General features: G+C 41.3%; 1 protein-coding gene across 1 annotated transcript in view; it reads right to left on the bottom strand.

Annotated features, from left to right (window-relative positions):
- LOC132407357 (sodium/hydrogen exchanger 9-like) overlaps positions 1–24,818 on the bottom strand; it is a 543,724-nt gene that overhangs the window by 351,574 nt on the left and 167,332 nt on the right. Inside the window, exon 7 of the mRNA XM_059993730.1 lies at positions 10,766–10,904. Coding sequence (XP_059849713.1) covers positions 10,766–10,904 — 139 coding nt within the window. The remainder of the gene's footprint in view (positions 1–10,765; positions 10,905–24,818) is intronic.

The following is a 24,818-nucleotide window of genomic DNA, read 5'->3' as shown; positions in this document are numbered from 1 at the left end:
GAAGTCAATGTAATTGAATTTCACACAGTGGTTCAGCGAAGATGCAGTAGTATCAGGCACAGTTAGTGCATACGGCAGAGGATGAATTATCTGCCCCACTGTTTTATAAATATTTCTGGATTCTTTTTTCATGTTACGAGTTTTCCAAACAATTATTCTGCATTGAATCCCATAGCTGATAAGACACAGGAACATGGCCATTTGGCCCATTGAATCTGCTCTGCAAACCTACAAGCCTTAGAGTTTAGGCTATTGCCTTTCAGGATCTACATTAACAATTGTAATGGAAGTGATAGGGCAACTGTCCACCACTATGTCATCGTCACAGGATCTGCACTTATAGTGATAGTGAAAATGTCAGTGTTTGCCGTTATTAGTAGTAGAAAAGTACAGCAAAGAAACAGGCCCTTTGGTCCTTCTAGTCCATGCTGAATCCTTTAAACTGCCTACTCCCATCGACCTGCACTGGGAACATAGCCCTCCATACCTCTACCATCCGTGCACCTATCCAAACTTCTCTTAAACATTGAAATCGAGCCTACATGCAGCACTTGTGCTGTCAACTTATTCTACACTCCTATGACCCTCTGAGTGAAGAAGTTTCCCCTCATGTTCCCCTTAAACTTTTCATCTTTCACCCTTAGCCCATGACCTCTGGTTGTAGTCCCACCCAACTTCAGTGGAAAAAGCCTGTTGCATTTATCCTATCTATACCCTTCATAAATTTGTATATTTCTATCAAATCCTCTCAATCTTCTACGTTCCAACAAATAAGGACCTAACCTATTCAATCTTACCTTATGATTTGAAATCGACGGTAATTTCTGTTGGAAGGTTTTACCAATTTCCCAACCCTGCCCCGGTTGTACTATCTGTAACTTCCCCAGTATAATCTCCAGAAATCAGCGATCTGAAATAAATGTCATGTATTCATGTATGTGACCTGATGTAAGCAACATTAAAAATGTTATGCCTTGGGCTATAAATTAATATTATTCTAGAACTCCTACTTTGCAAACCTGGAGGTCACAAATCAATTGATTTTCTATGTGTAGGTGTGTGTGTGTGTTTTGACTTCCCTCAGATCATTAAAATTTCAGCATGATTTGAAATTATCTATATTATGTAGACAGTTTACTATAATAATCTGCTTCTATCTTAATGCTCTAACCTTGATTACACACTCTGTAACATCTATAACAATAGTGCTTTTTACTTCCTGATTTACTGCGTGAAAGAACTCTTCGTTGTGGTTAGCTGTTGCGGTTAAAGTCAATCTTGGCAAACGCCAGAAATTCCTTGGAACTGACAACTTGGAAAAAGGTAATGCCACAGCACAGTGATCATTAGATTTCTTCTACGTCAGTCAGCTCTTTACTGCTGTCTACTAAGCCTGGGCGATCACGAGTACTTCGTTCTTGAGTTGGAAAGGAATACCTGCAGTGTAATGGCACAGCAGTCTTAGAAAGGGGACAAGGAGAGGATAACCAAGATTGAGAGAAGGGGAAAGGGAGGGGAGGGAGTAGAAAGAACAGGAGAGACATTCTGAAATGATCAATAAACCAGTTGCTTGGAATCAAATGACCTTGCCTGGTGTCTCAGGGCTGGATGCATCTGCACCCTTGCCACCAACCCCCACCCCGACACTCCTCTACCTGCCCCACACCCCTCTTGCCGCACTTCACCCTCGCCACTCCTAAAATCCTTTGCTCCTGCCAGACCTACAAACTCGTTCTCCACTCCACATTGATAAATACGGTTCTGTGCAAAGATCTTACACACCCTAGCGATACGTATGTGCCTAAGAATTTTGAACAGTACTGTATATAAATACAGTATGGTGAATAGGCTATATGCAGGCCTTGAATTAAAATCTGTGGATTAGAAAGGAAAGTCGAAGTATGATTGTAAATAAATAGAGGATGGCTGAAGACTAGTGCCACAAGGCTACAGAAAAAAATAGAAGCTGCTTGTGTATAAAGATGTTTTGCTGGAAAACCACTGTTTAAAATGAGAAGTACTACAGCATCCTTTAGAAAGCTTCAACAAAAAAAATTCTTTTGATCCTCTCACACAATAGCATAATGGAGAACATCACCTGCTTTAAAAGCCTTACCACAATTAGGTTGGAGAGCACTCTCTTTTAATCTAACAGTGCACAGAGTTTTAGAAAGTGCTTAAAATAAGAGGGAAACCACAGAGTCCGAGTATGAGAGTTTCTGTTCGCAAGGAGCACGAGTACATGCTGTCACAGGCAACACAATTATTTGTGTGTGTCTCAATGGTGCCTTCCTTTTTGTCAGTTTGTATCATCATCTCTCCTTCCTTTTCTATTTGTTTTTGAGGGGTAAATACAAGTCAGGTCATGGGAGGAGGGTTTGTCCTTTATCCATTGAAATCTTCAATTGATGCCCAACTGAGAAAACAGTCTGACAGACTAAACTCACACTAATACAACATTGAATGAATTACTCTGAACCTTCAGTCCAAGCATCCATGCTGATTAAAATGCCGATTCATTTGTCCACATTTGACCCATAATCCTTGGTTTAATGTCGCATCCTAAAGAAGGCTTCTCTTCAAAATGGTACAAACACCTTGTCCCTGGGTGCAGGAAGTAGGCAGGCTATTTCAATAAAATGTATTCAGGGGGAACCAGAGGACGAGAAATAAATTAAATCAGCAAAGAACTAGGTTAGATGTTTGAACAGAAGTGACGGCAGATGCTGCATTCTAGTGCAACAATCAATCTGCTTGAGGAAGTCAGTGGGTCAAGCAGTATCTGTGTGGGAGGGGGAAGGAAATACCAACACTTGGGTCAAAAACTTGTATCAGGACAGGTGTTTGAAGGTTTGTTTCCACTAAGAACTATCAACCTTTACAACATTTTGACAGAGGCACAGGGATTTGAAAGGTGTTGTGTCTTTGTTTGTAGGTGACATCACCACACGGTCAGACCAAGTGCCATGCTCATAATGTCCCTTGGCAGAAGATGAGGTGCTGTTCCTTGAGTTTATGATGGGTTCAATGGGATAATGTAAGAAGGACAATGCAAACCCAGAGAGAGAGAGAAATTAATAGAAATTTAGGGCTAATAATATTGAGGGAGAGAGATAATGTGACCTGAAAGAGACAGGGCAAGCTACGAGAAAAGGCAAATGGGGAGATAATACAAGGATGCAAAAAAGGAGTTATAACTGAGACACATCGACATTTTTATTAAAATATTTAGTGGGATTTTTTAATCCTTCGGTTCACAGGTCACAACTGGAGAACTACAGTCATTAGCTCCCTCTCTTGGCTGAGATGAAAAGATGCAGGCACCCAACAGAGTTTGAAAAGTGTTTCCCATCTGACATTAAAAGTGGAAAGAAATCCAGGAGAATACTTTACAGTTTACAAGGAACCAACTCATTCCTTATTAAATATGTATCATTGGCCAGAAATACAATTTAAAGATAGATTTCAGAACATAGAACATACAACAGTACAGCACAGGAACAAGCCATTCAGCCCACAATGTTGTACCAACCAGTTAAAAAGCAAATCAAATACATCCAAACAATAATCCAAAAAATAATAAATGTTTCTTAAAAGCCTCTATCACCTTATTTGGCAACGCATTCCAGGCATATAGCACTGAGTAAAAAACCTACCCATCAAATCCCCCCAAACCTATTCCCTCGCATCTTCATTGCATGCCTCCTGGGATTAGACATTTCAACCCTGGGAAACAGATACTCCCTGTCTAATATATCTATGCCTCTCATAATCTTGTAAACCTCTATCGGATCTCCCCTCAGCCCCCGGTGCTCCAGCATAAACAGCGCAAGTTTATCCAGTCTGCCATGATACCCTCTAAACTAGGCAGCATTCTGGTAAACCTCTCCAAAGCCTCAACAATTTTTCCTATAGTGCAACCAGAACAATACTCTAGATGTGGACTAACCAGTTTTATAAAGTTACAACATAACCTCTTGACTTTTGAACTCAATTCCTCGACCAATATAAGCAAGCATTCCATAAATCTTCTTAACCACCTTATTAACCTGTATTGCCACTTTTAAAGAGCTATGAATTTGGATCCCAAGATCTCTCTGCTCAACAACATTGTTGAGGATCTTGTCCTTAACTGTGTACTGTCTCCTTGCATTTGCCCTCACACTTATCTGGGTTAAACTCCATCTGCCTTTTCTCTGCCCATATCTGCAACTGATCTATATCTCACTGTACTCTTTGCCAGTCTTCTACACTATCCACAACTCCACCAATCTTTGTGTCATCCACAAATTTACTAACCCACCCATCTACATTTTCATCCAGGCCATTTATATACATCACAAACAGCAGAGGTCTCAGTATAGTTCCCTGCAGAATACCATTAATTACGGACCTCCAACTCGAATAAGTCCCTTCAACCACCACCCTCTGTCTTCTATGTGCAAGCCAGTTCCGAATCCAAACAGCCAATTTGCCATTGAGCCCATGCATCTTAATCTTTTGGATTAGCCTCCCATGAGGGACTTTGTCAAATGCCTAACAATCCATGTAGACAACATCCAATGCCCTACCCTCATCAATCTCTCTCGTCATCTTGTCAGAAAACTCAATCAAGTTGGTAATGCACGATCTGCCCAGCACAAAGTCATGCTGGCTCTCCCTAATTAGGCCATGGCTTTCTGAATGCTCATATATCCTATCCCTAAGAATTTTTTCCAGCAATTTCCCTACAACTGACAACTCAACAGTCTACAGATGCCAGGATTTTCTCTTGCTCCCTTTTTAAATAAAGGTACAACATTAGCCATTCGCCAGTCCTCTGGGACCTTGCCTGTGGCTAGATAAGTCATGAAGATACTGACCAAGGCCCCAGCCATCTCATTCCTTGTCCCTTCAATAAACTGGGGTAAATCTCATCAGGCCCTAGGGACTTACCCACCTAATACTCTTAAGAAGCCCAACACTTCCCCCTCTTGACCTCTAAATGCCCCAACTCAGCAATGATCTCCTGCTATTCCATATCCTTTTCCTTGGTAAATACTAAAGCAAAGTTCTCATTAAGTATTTCTCACATTCTTTGCATCCAAGGAAATGTTACCCCCTTTATCCTTGAGTAGTTCCACCCACTCCCGAGTTTTACTCTTACTCTGTATGTATGTATAGAGTGCCCTGGGATTCCCCTTAATCCTACTTGCCGAGGGCTTTTCATGGCCACTCCTGACTTTCCAAATTCCCTCCTCTAGTTAATTTCTGGCTTCTTTATACTTGCGTTTTCCTTTATTCATTTACAGGATGTGGTCGTCACCAGCTAAACCAGCAATATCACCCATCCCTAGTTGCCCTTGAGAAGTGGTGATGAGCTGCCTTCTTGAACCGCTGCAGTCCCTGAGGTGTAGGTACACTCACAGTGCTGTTAGGGAGGGAATTCCATGATTTTGACCCAGTCACAATGAAGGAATGGCGATATGTTTCCAAGTCAGGATGGCGAGTGACTTGGGAGGCGGATTTCCAAGTGGTGGTGTTCCCAGGTATTTGTGCTTGCGTTCTAGATGGTAGTGGTCGTGGGTCTGGAAGGTGCTGCCTCAGGAACTTTGGTGTGTCGTTGCAATGCATCTTGTAGATAGTACACACTGCTGCAACTGTTTGGCAATGGTGGAGGAATTAGATGCTTGTGGAAGGGATACCAATCAAGTGGGCTGCCTTGTACTGGATGGTGTCAAGCTTCTTGAGTGTTGATGGAGCGGCACTCATCCAGGCGAGTGGCAAGTATTCCATTACACTCCTGACCTGAGCTTTGTAGATGGTGGAGAGGCTTTGGGCAGTCTGGAGGTGAGTTGCATGCCACTGGATTCCTTGCCTTTGACCTGCTCTGGTAGCCATGGTGTCTATATGGCTAAACCAGTTCAGCTTCCTGTAAATGGTAACCCCCCAGGATGTTGATAGTAGGGGAATCAGTGATGGTGATGCCACTGAATATCAAGGAATAATGGTTAGAGCCTCTCTTGTTGGAGATGGTCACTGCCTGGTATTTGTGTGTCTTGAATGTTACATGTCACTTGTCAGCCCAAACCTAGATATTGTCCAGGTCCTCCTGCATTTAGGTATGAACTGCTTCACTATCTGAGGAGTCACGAATGGGGTGGAACGTTGTGCAGTCATCTATAAACATCCCCACTTTTGACCTTGTGACGGAAGGAAGTTCATTGATGAAGCAGCTGAAGATGGTTGGCCTAAGGACACTTCCCTGAGGAAGTCCTGCAGTAACGTCCTGAGGATGAGATGATTGACCCCCAACCACCACAACCATCTCCTTTGTGTCAGGTGTGATTCCAACCATCCGATGGTTTTCCCCCTAGTTCCCATCGACTCCATTTTAGCTAGGGCGTCTTGATGCCATACTCAGTCAAATGCTGCCTTGATGCTGAGGGCTGTCACTCTCACCTCACCTCTGGCATTTAGCCTTTGGATCATGTGCTTCACTTGATCCTAACCTCTGATGCTTTACATGCTATTCCTTTTTCTTTTTGACTAAATTCACCTCTCTGGATATCCAAGGTTCTCTTAACTTTCCATCCCTGTCCTTCCTTCTAACAGGAATGTACCTTTTCTGTACTCTGTGTAATTGATCTTTAAACAACCTCTACATGTCCAATGTGGACTTGCCAAAGAAAAACTGTTCCCAATTAACTCTTCTTAATTCCTGCTTAATGCCCTCATTATTTGCCCTACTCCAATTTAAATATTTCCTGCAAGGACCATACCTATCACAAACAAGAAAAAATCTGCTGATGCTGAAAATTAAAACAACACACACAAAATGCTGGAGGATCTCAGAAGGCCAGGCAACATCTATGGAAAAGAGTACAGTTTACGTTTTGGGCTGAGGCCCTTCATCAGGACTGGAAAAAAGAAGAGGAGTCAGAGTAAGAAAGTGGGGGTGGGGGAGGAAGAACCACAAGGTGATGCTGAAACTGGGAGGGGAATGAAGTGAAGAGCTGGGAATTTGATTGGATAAAGTGTTACAGGGCTGGAGAAGGGGGAATCTGATAGGAGAGAACAGAAGGTCATGGAAGAAAGGAGCACCAGAGGGAGCTGATGGGCAGCTAAAGAGATGAGGTGAGAGAGGGAAATGGGAATGGGGGGGGCATGTTAGTGGAAGTTCAAGAAATCGATGTTCATGCCATCAGGTTGGAGACCATACCTATCCTTGTATAGCTATCCTGGAAGTTAAGGAGTTGTGGTCACTGTTCCTTAACTGTTCACCAACCAAAGGGTCGGTCACCTGACCGAGCTCATTACTCAACACCAGGTCCAGTATAGCCCCTCATCTCATAGGACCGTCCACATATTGATTTACAAAACCTCACAACAAAAGCCAGACTGTAGAGCGTTCCTGAAGATGTAGAAAGATATTCCTGTCAGACGATAAATCAGCAGACATATCAATGAAAGAATGATTGACAGGTTTTAATTATTTTGTATCCAACATTCAAATGTCTCAGAGTCCGAGTCCTATTAGGATGCCCTAGTTTTTTTATTAGATTAAATTGCACCTCCATCAATTTGACTCTTGAAACCTGCTGTTCTTCTCAGTTCTTCCTTTCCTGTTCCATCATTCCTGGAATGATCCCAGGAGTAAAAGAGTAAACATATGAGGCACATTTGATGCTTTTGGGCCTGTAACCCCATCAAATACTGAAAGGCCAAAATGGTATGGACATGGGGAAGATGCTTCCTATAGTGAGAGTGTCTAGGATCAGTGAGCACAGTCTCAGAATTGAAGGACGTCCATTTAGAACTGAGATGAGGAGGAATTTCTTGAGCCAGAGGGCGATGAATGTGTGGCTGAGGAGGCCAAGTCATTGGGTATATTTAAAGCAAGGTTGATAGGTTTTTGATTATTAAGGGAGACAAAGGTAAAGTGGAGAAGACAGAAGAATGGGGCTGAGATGTATAATAAATCAGCCAAGAAATAATGATGGAACAGGCTTGCTGGGCTGAATGGCTTAATTCGGCTCCTGTCTTATGGTGTTATGGTCCATTGTCATCAGTAAGGGGGAAATGAGTAATGAAGAGTGCAGTTGCTGGGGAGAACTACAGTCAAAGCCCCACATCACGTAAACCATCTGAGTTCTGACTTCACCAGCAGCATTTTGAGAAGCTGGCCCCTCTGCAAATGAAAATGTTGGTGTAACACCATTTGCAACTTGTAAAGGGACAGATGTTCTTCCTTCATACCAAGTGGTGCAGAGCTCATGGCAGAAGCTGCCAGTTCTCTCCTTCCACTGAAAGCTGCAGTGGTTACTCATTCACCTACTCACCATCCAGTAACATCACAAACATGGAAAACAAATTCACAGAGCTGCAGCCTACAAGAGCTCCTCAGATGTTCCCAGAACCAGCTTGCAGACTTATGTCATCTTACATTCTGCTGCATTTCAAAAACATCTGGCGTATCTCAATGCATCTCCACTTTGTACTCATCTACTGTCAACAAGATCCTTATCTTCTATAAAATTTAGCATAATTAGCTTGGCAATTTTATCTTTATTCATCAGCATCATCTCTCCCTGTACTAGTAAGCATTCCTTAATCAGGATGCCTTTGAAGTCTTTGCTTTAAGTATTACTTCCTCCTTACTGTGTTGAAAGAGTGCCTGTATAAATACATTCTTTCCCATTACTTTAAAATTGAGAAAATCTCCACCTTCCCCCAGCTGTTCACATCAAACAAGGCCTTGGAATATCAATGTGAGTAATAAAAAAGAACAGAAGGATTATTGAATATATACTATCCCTGAAGGTTCTTGAAGGAAGTAATACACTAGATTAAGTGTTAGCAAGACATATGAGATCTTTTTCATATGGAACAACAGCTTGACTTCAGAGTATTATTTTGATTGCCATATTACAGAAAAACATGACATCAGTAAGATGGGATAGAGGAGATATACATGGACATTGCCTGAACTGGAAGAATGAAGAGAGGCTGGCTAGATTGGAGTTATTTTCTAGAAGACAGGATATTAACATAAGGTGTACAAAATTGATGGAGCTGGAAAGAGTCAATAGGAGTCTATTTTCTTTTGCAGAGTGACCAATAACTAGAAAAAAAGATTATTGATGATTGTTGGAAGGATTAGAGCAGGGGGTCCCAACCTGGAATCCATGGACCCCTTGGTTAATGGCAGGGGTCAATAGCATAATAAAAGGTTGGGAACCCCTGGATTAGAGGGTAGTTGATGAATATTTTAAAGTAAAAAGTTATGGGTATCAGGAACTCATTGACTTAGAAGAGATAGAAACAATCGTCACATTTAAAAAGCTGTTGGGTGACCATTTGATATGCTATCACTTGTGGACAAAATCCTGAGACATAGATAGAATTAGAATGATTTTATCTTTAGCTGCTGTTGACATGATGAGCAATGGTTTTCTTTATACCTTAAATTTCTAAGATATTTCAAAATTTTACCACCAATGTTGGCATCAGTTTTTCAGTTTTAATTCACATTGCCTTGCTGGATTCCTGAATTTTGGGTATGGGTTTTACCTTGATTTCTCTCTAGATTTTTGCATGTAATGGTTACTACTTCTTACTGGTTTTAACTAAATTGAAAGGATAACACACATCCCACTCCACTACATCAAAGACTTTTGTGGATTGATGATGCAGGAGATGATCAGAAGATCCACAGTACGTTCTGACTGAAAATAAAGATCCTCTCAATAGATTGATCAACAGATGTTTATATTTAGAAGACCAGGCAATACCTGAAGCTATAACAGATTCATTTTGCCACCAGAGCAAATATGCAGGATACTCATCACTTAGGTACCAAGAGAATATGGTCCTGCTGCTGTTATGGTCCTGTGTCTGAAAATTTACTTGGAAAATATTATTTTTGGCAGCATTTCTCCATACAAATGCTTGCAGTCTCTTGAATGCACAGTACATTGCTGTGAGATTTAACAAATTATCAGGAAGTCATCTAAACCAAACTGATCATCAGTGCAAATGGGACCAATTATAGAGCTCCATTCAAAATAGCCCTTTGGTTGAGAGTTTTAGTTTGAAATTAAGGCATGAGAAAATGCTTTGTTCCATCCACAACAAGAAGGATTTCCTAGCAGCCAACCATTTTAATTCCATCCCCCTTTCCCATTCTGACATTTCAGTCTATGACCTCCTTGCCAAGATTTCTCCTTGCCCTCAGGGTGGAGGAGAAATACCTCATACTCCATCTGGATATTTTCTTCCCCTTCCCCCTTCTCCTTTATTCCATTTCCCATTCTGGTTCCCAACTCACCCCTTCCCTTCTCACAAGCCCATCTCCTTCCTTTGCTGCCCCCCTCCTTGTTTTTCTCCTGTGGTGCATTCTCCTCTTCTATCAGGTCCCTTATTCTTCAGACCTAAGCCTTTTACAATTATCACTTCCTAGCTTCTCACTTCACCCCCAGTCCCCCACCCACCCACCTTCCCCCTCACCTATCACATTCTAACTGTACCCTTTCCCCTCCCCTCCACCACCTTCTTATTCTTGCTTCTGCCCCCTTCCTTTCTAGTCCTAACGAACTGTCTTGGCCTGAAACATCAGCTGTTTGTTCCTCTCCATAGTTGCTGCCTGTTCTGGTCTGCTGAGTTCCTCTAGCATTTTGTGTGTGTTACTCTGGATTTCTGTCATCTACAGAATTTGTTGCGTTAATGGAAAACGAATGACCGGTTGCACACAGGTACAAGTTTTGCACTCTTACTGAAAGGATATCAAAGCCGTGACAACACCAAATGTTGAGCCCATGGCAAACGAGCCAGCAAAGATCCAGGCAAAGTTCCCAACCGATGTAAAAAAGGCAGCGGTGTCAAACATGTGGGATTTATCCTTTGGGCTGTAGATGGATATGGAGCTTGTAAAAAGAAAAGAAGAGTTGTTAGCATTTCACTGAAGTGAAACAGAGCAAAGCAACAGACAATGTAAGCAAATCATTACTACGAAACAGAGGGCTTTGCTAAGGATGATGGAGCCTAACGGATCTCCTTTCCTTGCATCTTCGGAAACAACTGTATTTCTAACTTTACTACGTCTTTTATTCCATTTCAGGGTTCTTTTGAAGACCCTGACCTGGAGCTACACATTGACTTTGGTTTTTTTGCGGAAATAGGACCCGCTCTCAGGCCCTCAAGACTGGCCACTTTTCGATATGCTAAGGACACAGCCTGGAAGACTAGTGCGCCTTCAGGATGCTGGGTTTTCGTGGCTCTGGAGGTGGGTGGATTTGAGGCCTGTGCCACCGCCTGATGTGTCGTGGGAATACATGGAAGATCGAAACAGCGAGCTGGCTGCTGGTGGTGTGCCCAGAGACCCGAGTTCTTTGGGCACAGAGCTCGGACAAAGTGATGCAACAGACTTTTAACACCATGAATCAGTGAATTGTTATGTCTCCCCTATCACTGTGAAACAGGGACAACTCTTTTTTCCTTATTAGGGAGAGACAGAGAGTCTGTGGTATGTCAAATACCGGGTGAACGAGTAGTCTTTGGGGTACTGCAAGTCTATGTTTTTATTGATGCTTTGTTGCACGCTTAAGTGCTTGGTGGGAGATGCCGATGCTTTTTTGCAGGTGGAGGCGGGGGTCATTGCTTTGCTGCTGCTTATGCATGGGAGGGGGGAACAGGGGGGGCTTTGTGGTTCTAACATTTAACTGTCATTCATTCTTTAGGGCACTCTTCTGTTTTCGTGGATGTTTGTGAAGGATGTATATTGTATACATTTCTCTGACATTAAATGTACCTATTGAAACCTATTGAAGAGCACAAGGTAAGCACTAGAATCAAAACATGACTGGAACGTTTACTTTTATTTCAATGACAACAGTATTGTGAACCTTGGTTGGACAAAACCCCATCTAGAAGATACTTCAATTTTAGACATCATATACAACTTGAGCAGCGCAATGAGTATTTGCCAAACTGATGTGAAGGCACAAAAGTTCACATTATCAGGGCAGTGTACATTAACTTATATTGCAATTCCTTGAGTTGAGAATCTATTGTGTTGTGTATCAAGGTGTTTGATTTATACAAGATTCATTAAGAGAGAATAAGATACCAATCAGCTATACAATTGGGAAATACTGCATGTGGTTCTGATCACCCTGCCATGTGAGGCATGTCACTGAAACTAGAGGACCTGAGTTATAAGGACAGGTTGGATAGGGGGCCTATTCAAGATATAATAGAGCATAAGGGCTATAGATAAGGTAGACGGTGACAGTCATTTTCCAGAGGTAGGGAAGCCAAAGTTAGAGGACACGGACTTAAAGAAAGAAGGGAAGTTTTAAAGGCTCAACTTTTTCATGCAAGGCGTGGTTGGTAACTGAAACAGTCTGCCAGAGGAAGCTGGAGAGGTGGGACCAACTGCAAGGTTTAAGAAACATTTGGGCAGGTATATGGAGAAAAAAAGGTTTAGAGCAAGGGGTCCCAAGCCTTTTAATGTCACAGACCCCTACATTATCCAAGGGGTCCATGGACCCTATTTTGGGAACCCTGGTTTAGAGGGATATGGACCAAAAGACAAGCAATTGGGACTAGCTTAGATCGATATTTTGGCCGGTTTGGACTAGCTGGGTTGAAAGAGCTGATTCTGTGCTGCTTCACTTTATGATTATTTGAGGCCATGGCAAAACAATTTGAGAGAAGGGTAATGGACAATGGAACAATACACTGTAAAAATCCACGGAAGGCAACTGGTCAGTCTGGAATAAAAGAGTAAATCAAAAAAGTGGAAATATGATTCATTTGGGTTAAAGTATCCTTATTCCAAAAAAAATATTTTCATATATTTTTTCTTCCCAGTCCACCTGTCTAATTTGTATTTTTAGTCTGTTGTTGATTCTCAAACCTTCTCTACCAAGAATTGGTTAACTTTACAATGAAGAAAAATAATTATTAGGAGCCATTAGTCAAAGGACTGCCTGAAGATAACCTGACTTCAGAATGACTGGGTTTAAAGTTCAAAGTAAAATTTAGCACCAATGTACCACCAATGCCACCACATACAACCCTGAGATTCTTTCTCTGCGGGTATACTTAGCAGATCTATAAAACAGCGACTATGAACAGGAGTAATGAACAACAAACTGTGAAAATGCAAATCTTCATACCAACAGCCAGTGATAAGTCCAGGAGACTTGCCCGACATTTATTTACAAATCTGGGGCCACACACTAGTTGCAGGGACACTGTTAAAATGTGTACACCACTGGGGAGAGTGTAATCCCATTACATCCATGTCAACCATCTGTGGCCACATACATTCATCCCATTTGCCTGCCCTAGGGCTGTATCCTTTTATACCTTCCCGGTTTAAATATGCCTAAGCTCTGCTCATTATCCCAGGTCTTGAGTGGCTTTAACTGAAGAAGCATGACTTCATGAAAAAGTTTTTAAGCTATGTTCCTGATCTGACCCCTTCCAGTTGCTTTAGCCCACACCCCACCTCTTAACTCCCAAATCCCATCCATGGATCTGCTTGTGTTGTAAATTTCTCACCAGAGAAAATAAATATTTTATTTTGTGCATGCCTGAGAAGGTGGTTGGATAAATATCTGTGCCTTGTTTTTCCATGTAGATGTGTAATTTGTGTTCCTATCAATAGCTTTCTGAGTGCTCAACATTTCAATGTGAATGGTCCCTCTGGAAGAGCTGTCAGATTCGTTCCATCCTAGAATGACTTGTTAAATTTGTTAAGTCTTATATTGAAGTTACAAAGGTATGCCATCAATGTCACTACATACTGTTCCGCTAAAGTGAGTTATTTCTGCATTTCTTCAGAAAGAAATCAATACCACAGCTTATTTACAATATCTACTCATACTAAACCAGGCTGTAAAAGCTACTTAAATCACACTAGATTTGGGGAAACAAACCGCATGTGGTCAAGACACGGTAAATGTTTTCCTCTTTTGGTTTGCAATAGTCAGAGGAAATGTTCAGATCTGCAAGTATGTTCACTGAAAGTGTCACAATGCGAAGTTCAGTTATTATAGTACGTATATGCGATCATTTTCTTGCAGACATTCATAGCAGAACAAAGCAATACAATTGAACCAATGAAAAACTACACATGAACAAAGACTGACAAGCAACCAATGTGCAGTAACATACAACACTCTTACTCTAATCCAGTAATGAGATAAACACCAGCATTCCTGATCCACTTGTAAGACAGTCACATAAGCTTCTCCATTAAAGACACAATCTGGAAATACTAGTTGCACAGATGGACAAACAACGGATTATTTATGAATCCATATGTCTTGTATTGAAGATTTCAGTACTTGCCAATAGCCCATTTATTAAATGAGATGGTTTTCAACGGGTTTATGTTTTACAAATTAGCCTTGCAGGCAGTAAAATTTTCCAAAAAGTAAGATCAACTTGTAATATTTAATGAATTGCATTCGTATATCACATCAACAATAAACTCCAAATAAGACTGTAAAACATAGGAGCAGAAATTGGCCATTTGGTTCATAAAGTCTGCTCTGCTATTCAATTATGACAGATTTATTTTCCCTCTCAACCCCATCTCCTGCCTTCTCCCCATAACCTTTGACACCCTTACTAATCAAGAACCTCTTAGCTTCCACTTTAAACAAATCCAACAACTCGGCCTCCACATCCACCTGTGAAATGGAATTACAGATTCACCATGCTCTAGCTAAATAAATTCCTCCTCATCTCTGTTCCAAAGAGACATCCTTCTATTCTGAGACTGCGCCCTCTGGTATATTTGGTAGGCTTAAATGAGATCCCCCTCATTCTTCTAAACTCCAGTAAGTATAGACCCAGAGCCACTAAAATGCTCCTTACATATTAACTCTTTCATTCCTGGGATCATTCTCATGAACGTCTTCTGGAACCTACACAATTTTAGCACAGCCTTTCTTGTGAAAGCCATAAGAAAGCAAAATTAACATTAGAGGACAATAGAAATTATCTATCTACTTATATATACTTACTGTGGTGAACTACATATACCTGTCTGGACACGCCCCTCTGTTGACTGCTCCTGTGGCTCCTCCCACAGACCCCTGTATAAAGGTGATTGGAGGCACTGCTCCTCCCTCAGTCTCCAGGATGTTGTGTGGTGGTCTCTTGCTGCTAATTGTGGTCTCTTGCAGCTAATAAAAGCCTATCGTTCACCTCCCGTCTCTGAGAGTTATTGATGGTGCATCACTTACAAAGTACTCCAGCAAGTACAGGCCCACAGCCATCAAACATTCCTCATAAATGAACCACTTCTAAAGCAGCTAATCAGAATTTAAGCCCAGATTTAATCCTGATGAACAGGATGGCATGCTGGATACCCACTTTACAATCTGCCAGATCTTATGAACTTATAAGCACTGATGAGAAAACGTATGTTCCTATTTGCATCAATCAAACATCAGATCTTGTAGACAAATGAAACATTCTGCTTTCAGCATGAAATTTACGTAACTTAAAACTCCAACCCATTATTTCTTGCACATCTGAGATTCAGGGGACAAAGCATTTAATTAGTTACGTTGAAAATTCATTAATGCAATTTTTAACCTTCATGCTATGAAGTTTCACTATTTATTAATGCCAAGAAAAGCATTAGGTGATAGGCAAGAGTTGTAAAAGCATGTTCATCTGTCTGTATGTGGTCAGAATGCAAAGTGCACTTTGTGTATAAGTGTCATCTTAGACATGTTCTAAATCTGTGCAGCACAGCCCAAGTCTCTGATCACCTTGTTCCTCCTTGCCACAGGATCAAGAACTCACTCTAACAGGGCCATGTGATAGTTTGCTCCTAATAGCTTTTCCACAGTTAAAGAAACATGGCACAGGAATCTTTCATTCCTAACAACTGGAGCGGAAAGAAGTTATCCTATGGGACTGCTGAGAAAGAGAAGATGAAAAAGACGAAGAACAAGAAGAGAGGAGGTGATATCCAAGCAAATGGTTCGCACATTTCACAGAGATCAAGCTGGGTGAGTGTGAACCCAGATGGAAAGGTCAATCAGCCAGCAGAGTGAATATAAGATCAAGGAGAATAAACTACCCACTAGCTCGGTGGAAACACAGTCAAGAGGAACAGACAACATACTAGCTTTGTGAATGCATTAGCTCACTGAATGAACAATTTCTGTCTGTCTTCACAAAAATCAAAGATCCAGTGGGAGTGAAGAAATGAAAGAACTATGAGCAAGTTAAAAAAAATGTACCAGCAGTGTTAGTGAACTTGAAAGTTGGTTAATCCCAAGGACACACTGATTTACATCTCTGCTGGCTTTAGAGATAGTGCGTACTCTGTTCTAAAGATTCTGGAACTAATCCTGCAGTTGGAGGGCAACAAATGTGATCATATTTTTTAAAAAAAGGAAGCAGAGAAACTTAATATACAGGGGCTCTTTCTGAGAACTTAGAAGGAGTAAAGGGGACCTCAGCTAAACATACAGAATTCTGAAAAGACAAGAGCAAATGCAGGGAGAAAGTTTCCTGTGGCTGAAGGGTCCAGGGCAGAGTTGGTGTATTTTATTTCAGACTGAGATGAAGAAAAATGTCTTCATTCAGAACATGGTGGAATTCTCCATTGAAGAGGCCTCCAAGTTTCATCGTGTTCACTATAAACACAGCTTCATAGATTTTTGGACATTAAGGGAATCGTATAATGCAGGGTTAGTGCTGAGGTAGAAAATCAACTTTAAACTTAATGAATAGAGGAACAGTTTGAAAGGACTAGAACGGCTATGCCTATTTTTATTTCTTATGCTCCAACGTTCCAAGTAACTTTATTATCAAAGTACATATACAAATCTGGCAAACTCATTAAATTCATGATAGAATAATAACCATAATTGAATAAATGAAAGACTGCGCCAACTTGGTCGCTCAACCGACGTGCAAAAGACAACAAATTGTGCAACTACAGAATAAAAATAATAATAACAATAAATAAATAAGCAATAAATATCGAGAACATGGGATGAAGGGTCCTGGAAAATGAGTCCATAGGTTGTGCAAACATTCCAATGATGGGGCAAGAGAAGTTAAATGAAGTTATTCCCGTTGGTTAAAGAGCCCGACAGTTAAGGAGTTGTAACTGTTCCTGAATCTTGTAGTGTGAGTCCTGAGGCTGCTGTACCTTCTTGCTGATGGCAGCAGTGAGAAGAGAGCATGACCTGGGTGGTGGGTGTCTCTGATGATGGATGCTGCTTTCCTGCAACAACACTTCATGTAGCTGTGTTTAGTGACGGGAAGGGTTGGGCCATACCTGCTACTTTTTGTAGGATTCTACATTCAAGGACACTGGTGTTTCTATACCAAGCTGTGATGCAACCAGACAATATTCTCCACACCACACATCTACAGAAGTTTGTCAAAGTTTTAGATATTGTGCTAAATCTTTGCAAATATCTGATGTTCCATCCAGGGGACAAACAATCAATTAACTCCATGACTGCCAACTGATCAATGTCTGTATATATTGGGGGAACAGATTACCAACTAACTCAGCGACTACACAGAGAAACTGAGGACATATTAGCTTAGTGAATATGGATTCAAGGAGAATAAACTGGTAGCTAATTTTTGGAATGTGAGCTTGGGTGGAATAGATTTAATTTGTAATTTTCTGAGCAGATTCACAAGTATTTCAGTACAATTCAATGGCTGTGGTACAGACTGATATATATATAGTTCTATGAATGCCAAACAGCACACAATAGTATCTTGGTGGAATCCAGAAGCAGCTGTCTCGGGCGGTAAAAACCTCCTTCAAATGCAGCAAACGTGAACTCAGTTGAAACAATACATGCCAGTAGAAAGGAGTGGGGATTTTGCTGAAACAAACTACTAACCTGTAAAATGAAAACTGTGCAACTGACCACTCTTGGCAATAGTGGACATGGCCACTGTTTGGATCAAACACACAGAGAAAGGTCTTGGTTGGAACTTACAGCTCCGCAGTGGAAGAAGTGGAGAGTCAGTGAGAGAATGTTGCAAGTTAACTAAGACCTGATTCAATGTACAAAAGTGTGGCCCTTGGACTTCAGCTTTGACTAAAGGGAGAGAAAAATAAATGAAGTGGATGGTTAATTCTAAGTACATTCTCAAACACAGTGAAGTGGAAATTACCCCGAGCAAAATCTTAGCTGAAGAAGTTACCCTAATTTAATACAAGAAATTTCTTTTCAAAATTAGGGTGCACCTTTCATTAAGTTATTAACCAGGTGAATTTCAAAGCAGGAGGAATCTGGTGGTTTCAAAGATATTTGCCCACCCCATTACAAAGGCCATTATTTGGACTACCTGTAAAGGACATTTGTACACTCTTATATATTTATGTCTTGTTCACAAAACAAGTCAGTTATGCAAGACAGTGGTTTCCTGAAAAAAAATGTTTTCTTCAGCCCAAGGTATAGTTTAACCTTTAGAATCGCTCCCTATTTCTGGTTGAGGAAGGACCTCAAGTTTTTTAGAGCAACTTGTGATGAAACATCAACTCTTTCTCTCACTCAATGAAAAGTGAGAGAAATGAAAAATCTTTCTCTCAATGAAAAGTGCCTGACTTGCTAGGAATTTCTGCTTTTATTTCAGATTTCTAGTACTGGCAGCATTTTGGTTTAGTAATGGTAATCAGCCAGCTGCTGTGAAGTTCTTCATCAATTTTAGCTCATTTCTCACTTTGAAGTTCTCGGCCCAGATCTTGAATTGAAAACAGAAATGCACCTGTTTTGTTGATGCCAGGTGATTTGAGCACCTCATCCATGTTCTTACTCTGTTTGGACAGCTATTCTGCTTCCTAACTTTACAAAGAATTAGAATGAGATCTTTTATTTCTTACATGCATTTCACAACATGAGGGAGTAAAAATCTTTATGCTGCATCTCTGTACAAGCAACAAGAAAGGGAAATGTAAGAGAATATTGCCCAAACACTAATATTGTATACATAATTGTTTGGTATACTTGTGCATCCAGTCAGATACAATGTACAGTCAAATCAATGATTATTGATAAATCTGATGGCTCGGTGAAAGAAGTTGTCCCGGAGCCTGCTGGTCCTGTTGCAGCAGTAGTGTTTGCCAGATGGAAGCAGCCTAAACAGTGTGCGGTTGGGTGGCTGGAGTCCCTGATGATCCTCCAGACCCTTTTTACACACCTGCTGCTGTAAATGTCCTGAATAGAGGAAAGTTCATATCCATAGATGTGCTGAGCAGTCTGCACCACTCTCTGCAGTGCCCTGTGATTGAAGGTGGTCCAGTTCCCGTACCGGGTGGTGACACAGCCAGTCAGGATGCTCTAAATGGTGCCTGTGTATTAAGTCTTGAGGATTTGGGGACTCATGCCAAACTTCTTCAGCCATCTGAGGTGGAAGAGGCACTGTTGTGATTTTTTCACCACACAGCTGGGGTATACAGTCCAGGTGAGATCCTTGGTGATGTGAACACCGAGGAACTTGAAACTACTCACCCTCACAACTACAGTCCCATTGATGTCAATAGGGGCTAGACTGTCTCCATTCCTCCTGTAATCCACGATCAACTCCTTTTTTTTTTACATTGAGGGAGAGATTGTTTTCTTGACATCACTGTGTCACGGCATTGACTTCTCCTCTGAAGGCTGTCTCATCATTGTTGGAAGTAAAGCCTATCAAGGCCTATAAGGCCTGTGATCTATAAATTTGATCACCAGATTGGAGCTGTGCCTGGCAACACAAATCGCGGGTGTATAGAGAGTCGAGGAGGGATTCAGGACATAGGCCTGGGGAACTCCTGTGTTGAGGGGCAGAGGGGCAGAGGCGAGAGGAACATATGAAGCTGACATAAAAAGAATGAAGCACTGAATGCACAGCATCCAACAATAAGCATTGCTGGCAATTTAACAGAGTCTTTAATTTCATGCAAATGAAGCTAACTTCTCCAAAAAAAATTGAGGAGATGAGCAAAATGTGTCAGGAAGTCAACAAGAGCAGATTTATACCAGACTTAATGAGAATGAACCAACAGCCTAGATTTTAATAAGGCCTCGGATGTCTCTCAGATCCTATTCTTTAACCTTTTTCACAAGTTCATCAAACATTCATTCCCTTAGAGCCTGCCTCATATTTTTTTAAAAACATGAATTTAACCCTTAAGGTGGGAAATGACAGCAAAATTTGGAAGAAGCAGAACATCTGATCAAAATCACAGACAGGCATGTAAATGTAAACACAAGAAATTCTGCAGGGCTGGTGGGGTTCAGCAGGTCAGGCAGCGTCAATGGAAAGGAATAAACTGTTGAGGTTTTGGTCCAAGACCCTTCATTGGGACCTGTTTTGGGATAAGCTGGATATGAGATTACAGTTTAGCTGGATTCTAGCGACAGTGGGTTAAAAGAGACTGCAAACTGGATCAAGACCTTGACATTCATACTTTCTAAGTATTAGTCAAGGATAGGTTTGATATTCATAAACACCAAAGATTCTACAGATGAGTCCATTTTTTGTGTGTTACTCTAACAAGGGATCACAAGACTGGGAAAAACAAGGACTGGCAAACGAAACTAAACATCCAGATGCTGAACAACAACACACACAAAATGCTGGTGGAACACAGCAGGCCAGGCAGCATCTATAGGGAGAAGAGCTGTCGAGGTTTCATCCTGGCGAAGGGTCTCGGCCCGAAACGTCGACAGCGCTTCTCCCTATAGATGCTGCCTGGCCTGCTGTGTTCCACCAGCATTTTGTGTGTGTTGTTGTTTGAATTTCCAGCATCTGCAGATTTCCTCGTGTTTGCTAATCCAGTTGCTGAACCTCAACTGACGTACGACGTTAGAAAATCAGAAGATAGTGAAATAAGATCCTTCCTGCCACAGCTCACATTCAGCCATTGAAAGGTTTTATGGACCTTCATCAGGACAAAGGTTGTGAGAATAAAAGAGCAAACATTATCTTCAGCCTAATATACAAACTGGGTGGAGTAGATGCATATTATCTTCATCCACCATAAGAGGTCCCACACTGTGTTTATGTCATTACCTCAAAGCAAGTAGATACAGTAGCATTTTCTCCTCAGATATCACCTAGCAATACAGGAAGGTGTTGGAAACATGAGTAATTTTCCTTCCCTTTGACAATATGTTTGTTGTATGAGGAGAAGTTAAACAAATACAGATATATGGAGGTATTTAAGGTGGAAGGTATTGGGGGGCAGGGTTTAATGGTCAGTAAAACATTGTGGGCCGAATGGCCTGTACTGTGCTGTATTGTTCTATGTTAAATTCAGTACTGAGCAAAAACCTTAGGCACATAGGCCAGGATGCCTAAAACCCTGTTCTGTACAGTTCTGTAGTAATTTTATGTACTGCTGCCACACAAAAAAAAATCACTGACATACGTGAGTGATGATAAACCCCATTCTGATTTGAGAGTGGGAAGGGGGCAGGGAGAATGGAATCATGGTTGAGAAAAGGGGAAGGAAGAGGGGAGGGAGAGGAAAGCACTGGAAAGACATTCTATAATGATCAATAAACCAATTGTTTGGAATCAAATGACATTGCCTGGTGTCTCATGGCTGGGTGTGTCTGCACGTGCACCACCCCACACCCCGAGCACTCTTTTTCTGCCACCTGTCCCAAACCCCTCCCTCAATGCTCCACCCCCACTATTCCCAACATACTTTGCTCCCGCCAGATCTACCAACATGATCTACGCTCCATGTTAACAAATCCAGTATGTGCAAAGTCTTAGGCACCCTAGCTAGACTTTTGCACAGAACTGTAAATAACAAAGGTTTAGAGGGATATGGGACAAATACAGGCAAATGGGCATGTACAAACAAGCTGGATGAACTCAACAGGTCGGGCAGCATCCATTGAAATGAGCAGTCAACATTTTGGGTCAAGACCCTTAGTCAGCAGCAGTCAATGGATGCTGCCCGACCTGCTGAGTTCATCCAGCTTGTTTGTACGTGTTGATTTGACCACAGCATCTGCGGTGTACTTTGTGTTTACAGGCAAATGGGACTAACTCAGGTTGGCATCTTGGTTGGCATGGGTGAGTTGGGCTGAAGGTCCTTTTTCCTGTGCTGTTCAACTCAATGACTCAGAGTCTAGGAGAGACACACCATGGAAACAGGCCTCTCTGCCGACTGAAACACAATGGAAAATGGCCCTTCAGACTAATAAGGCCTACCAGGTTCTACTCATGGTTCTATTTCCTATATTCTTCTCAACAGGGATTTTTACATATAACCATACATTTTTGAATCTCTCATGTTCGTTTCCCCAGAATGCCTTGCACTAATTCGATTCCAGGTTTGATAGTCAATTTTTAGTCAGATTGTTCCCAGGAGTTTGACTTCGGAAAGCAACAATATTATGAAAAGAATACAGAAAACACCATGCAGGAGGAAGCTAATTTTAAGGACTGAGTCACAAAGAGAAATTCACAGCAGAAAGTAAAACAAACATTGATTGAGGTGCTTAATATGTTTGGGGGCAGTGATAATCAACCCACCAGTATTCTAAATAAATCAGAATTACAGGAGGTGAGTATGAGATTTGCTAGCCTCCAGCAGCTATTTCATGTTACAGCATTTTTCCACAGTTGTATGCTTCAAAATATTCTCAGATGTTACTCTTAATACAGTATGATTACATCTTCATGCAACATTTAAGTGCTTGCTTGTGCAAATAATTTTCAGAAACTGTGAAACTATTTCCACTTAAAGTTTGTATAAAATGCATCCAATCTTCACATAGATTTTCCATCCCTTTCTCCTTCAGATCAGTTCAATTTATATTTGGTTGCCAATAGCAGTCGATAATGATAAGGCAGCCAGACCCTCATAATAGGACATCAATTTCCAACAGGCAATTCCTCAACTTTCTGTTCAAACATGTAATCAGTAGCCTTCAGATGAGTGCAGAGTTTTTAATACACTGTATGTTTTCACTGCTGTGCTATTCTTAGACTGATTGAACAGCAAGCCAATTCAAGTTAAACAATAACGATCTGCATGGATAGAGCAGATATAGAATAACTAAATGTTAATATTCACGCATGATAACTTGTGTGAATATGCACTGAGTACAGTTATTATCAAACTATGCATATATGGATCTTCTGGTCAAGATGGTGCCGGCGTACAATGCTCCTTTGGTTGACATCTTCTGTTTAGATCATGAAACCATATATTTCACTTTTTTTTATCTCTTACATTCGTTTTTCGTCTTGAATGTGACTCTGGAACCATTGAAGCCTGTGATTTGCTGTTTGGAGATCGTCTGGGCGTTCCAGCACTCAGCAGTCTCTGAGAGGATTCCGGGAGGCAGAGGCAGTGTGCGGGAACCTCATGGCGAGCAGGCTGCGAGCAAATGTTCGACTTCATTTCACCGATTAAGGCAATGAGGGAGATTGAAACATCGAGGTGAAAGCGGAAGCTTGGAGATCATTTGGGTGCTTCACCACTCTGCAGTATCAGAGAGAATTCTGGGAGACGGAGGCAGCATGCGTGAACTTTGTGACGAGAAGGCTGCAAGCCATTGTTTGATTCCATTTTGCTGACTGAAGCGACGAGGGAGATTGAAGCATCAAAGCATTTTTCTGCATTTTGAAGGTGGACTTGGACTGTACACTTTTTAAAGACTTAGTTTTTTTTAATATTCTGTGTTTTTAGCCCAATCTTTCTTGTTTTTTTTTGTGAGGAAGGAGATTTGGGGGCCAATGTGCCTGATCCGTTTAGTTTGTTTTTTTTTGTGCAGGAGGAGGGATTTGGGGGTTGATGTGCCTGTTTCGTTTAGCTTGTTTTTTTTTGTACAGGGAGGGTGGGATTTTAGGGGTTAATGATCATACTGCCTTTCTTTTCCTTCTTAGTTTCATGGCTACCCAGAGAAGAATAATTTCAAGTTGCATACTTGGATAATAAATTAACGTCTGAACCTTCGATATGTCACCATTTACTACCCTAGATTCATTTTCTTGAAGGCATTCACAGTAGATGCAAAGAAACACAATAGAATCAAGGAAAAATTACTGTACACACAAAGATGGGTCAACAACCAATGTGCAGACTGGGCAATTACAAAAATAAACAAATACAGGTTCCCCCTGCTATCCAAAAATAGAGTGTTCCTTGATGCACCATCAATAACTCACACTGAGACGTAGGCGAGATATCGGCTTTTATTGACTGGAAGAAGGAACCAGGAGTGAGTGTCTATCATACAAGGTCCTGGAGACTGAGGCCGATCTTCAGGCCGCAGGTCTCCTTTATACAGGGGCCTGTGGGAGGAGCCACAGGAGCAGTCAGCAGGGGCGTGTCCCGACAGGCACATAGTTCACCACATTCCTATGAAACCTTTCGTAAGCCAAAATGGCACAAAGTGGAGAAGCAATTACCATTAATTTAAATGGGAATATTATTTGAGCATTCCCAGACTCAAGAAATAACCTACCAAATCATATCAAATAACACATAAAACCTAAAATAACACTAAAATATAGTAAAAGCAGGAATGATATGATAAATATACAGCCTATATAAAGTAGAAATAATTTATGTACAGCGTAGTTTCACTTACCAGAATCGGGAAGACAGCGAGCACACTGGAAGGTTCACGCATTTTTCTATCATACTGTTCTTTACAAGCACTCAAAACATCCTGCAAACCTGCCCTAGACCTACGTGCCCTTTCAAACGCAGTTCAAAGCTATGACGGCTTGAGGCTGAGTGTTTGCTTTGCTGAGAGCAAAACAAACGCTGAACGCTATTTTCACTTTTTGCCACTCTCGCTGCTCAGGGTGCA

The sequence above is a fragment of the Hypanus sabinus genome, chromosome 2 (genome assembly GCF_030144855.1).
Source record: "Hypanus sabinus isolate sHypSab1 chromosome 2, sHypSab1.hap1, whole genome shotgun sequence".
In the NCBI taxonomy this organism is placed as follows: domain Eukaryota; kingdom Metazoa; phylum Chordata; class Chondrichthyes; order Myliobatiformes; family Dasyatidae; genus Hypanus; species Hypanus sabinus.
Note: the sequence above shows the minus strand (reverse complement) of the source record. Positions and strands in the feature narration are given on the sequence as shown.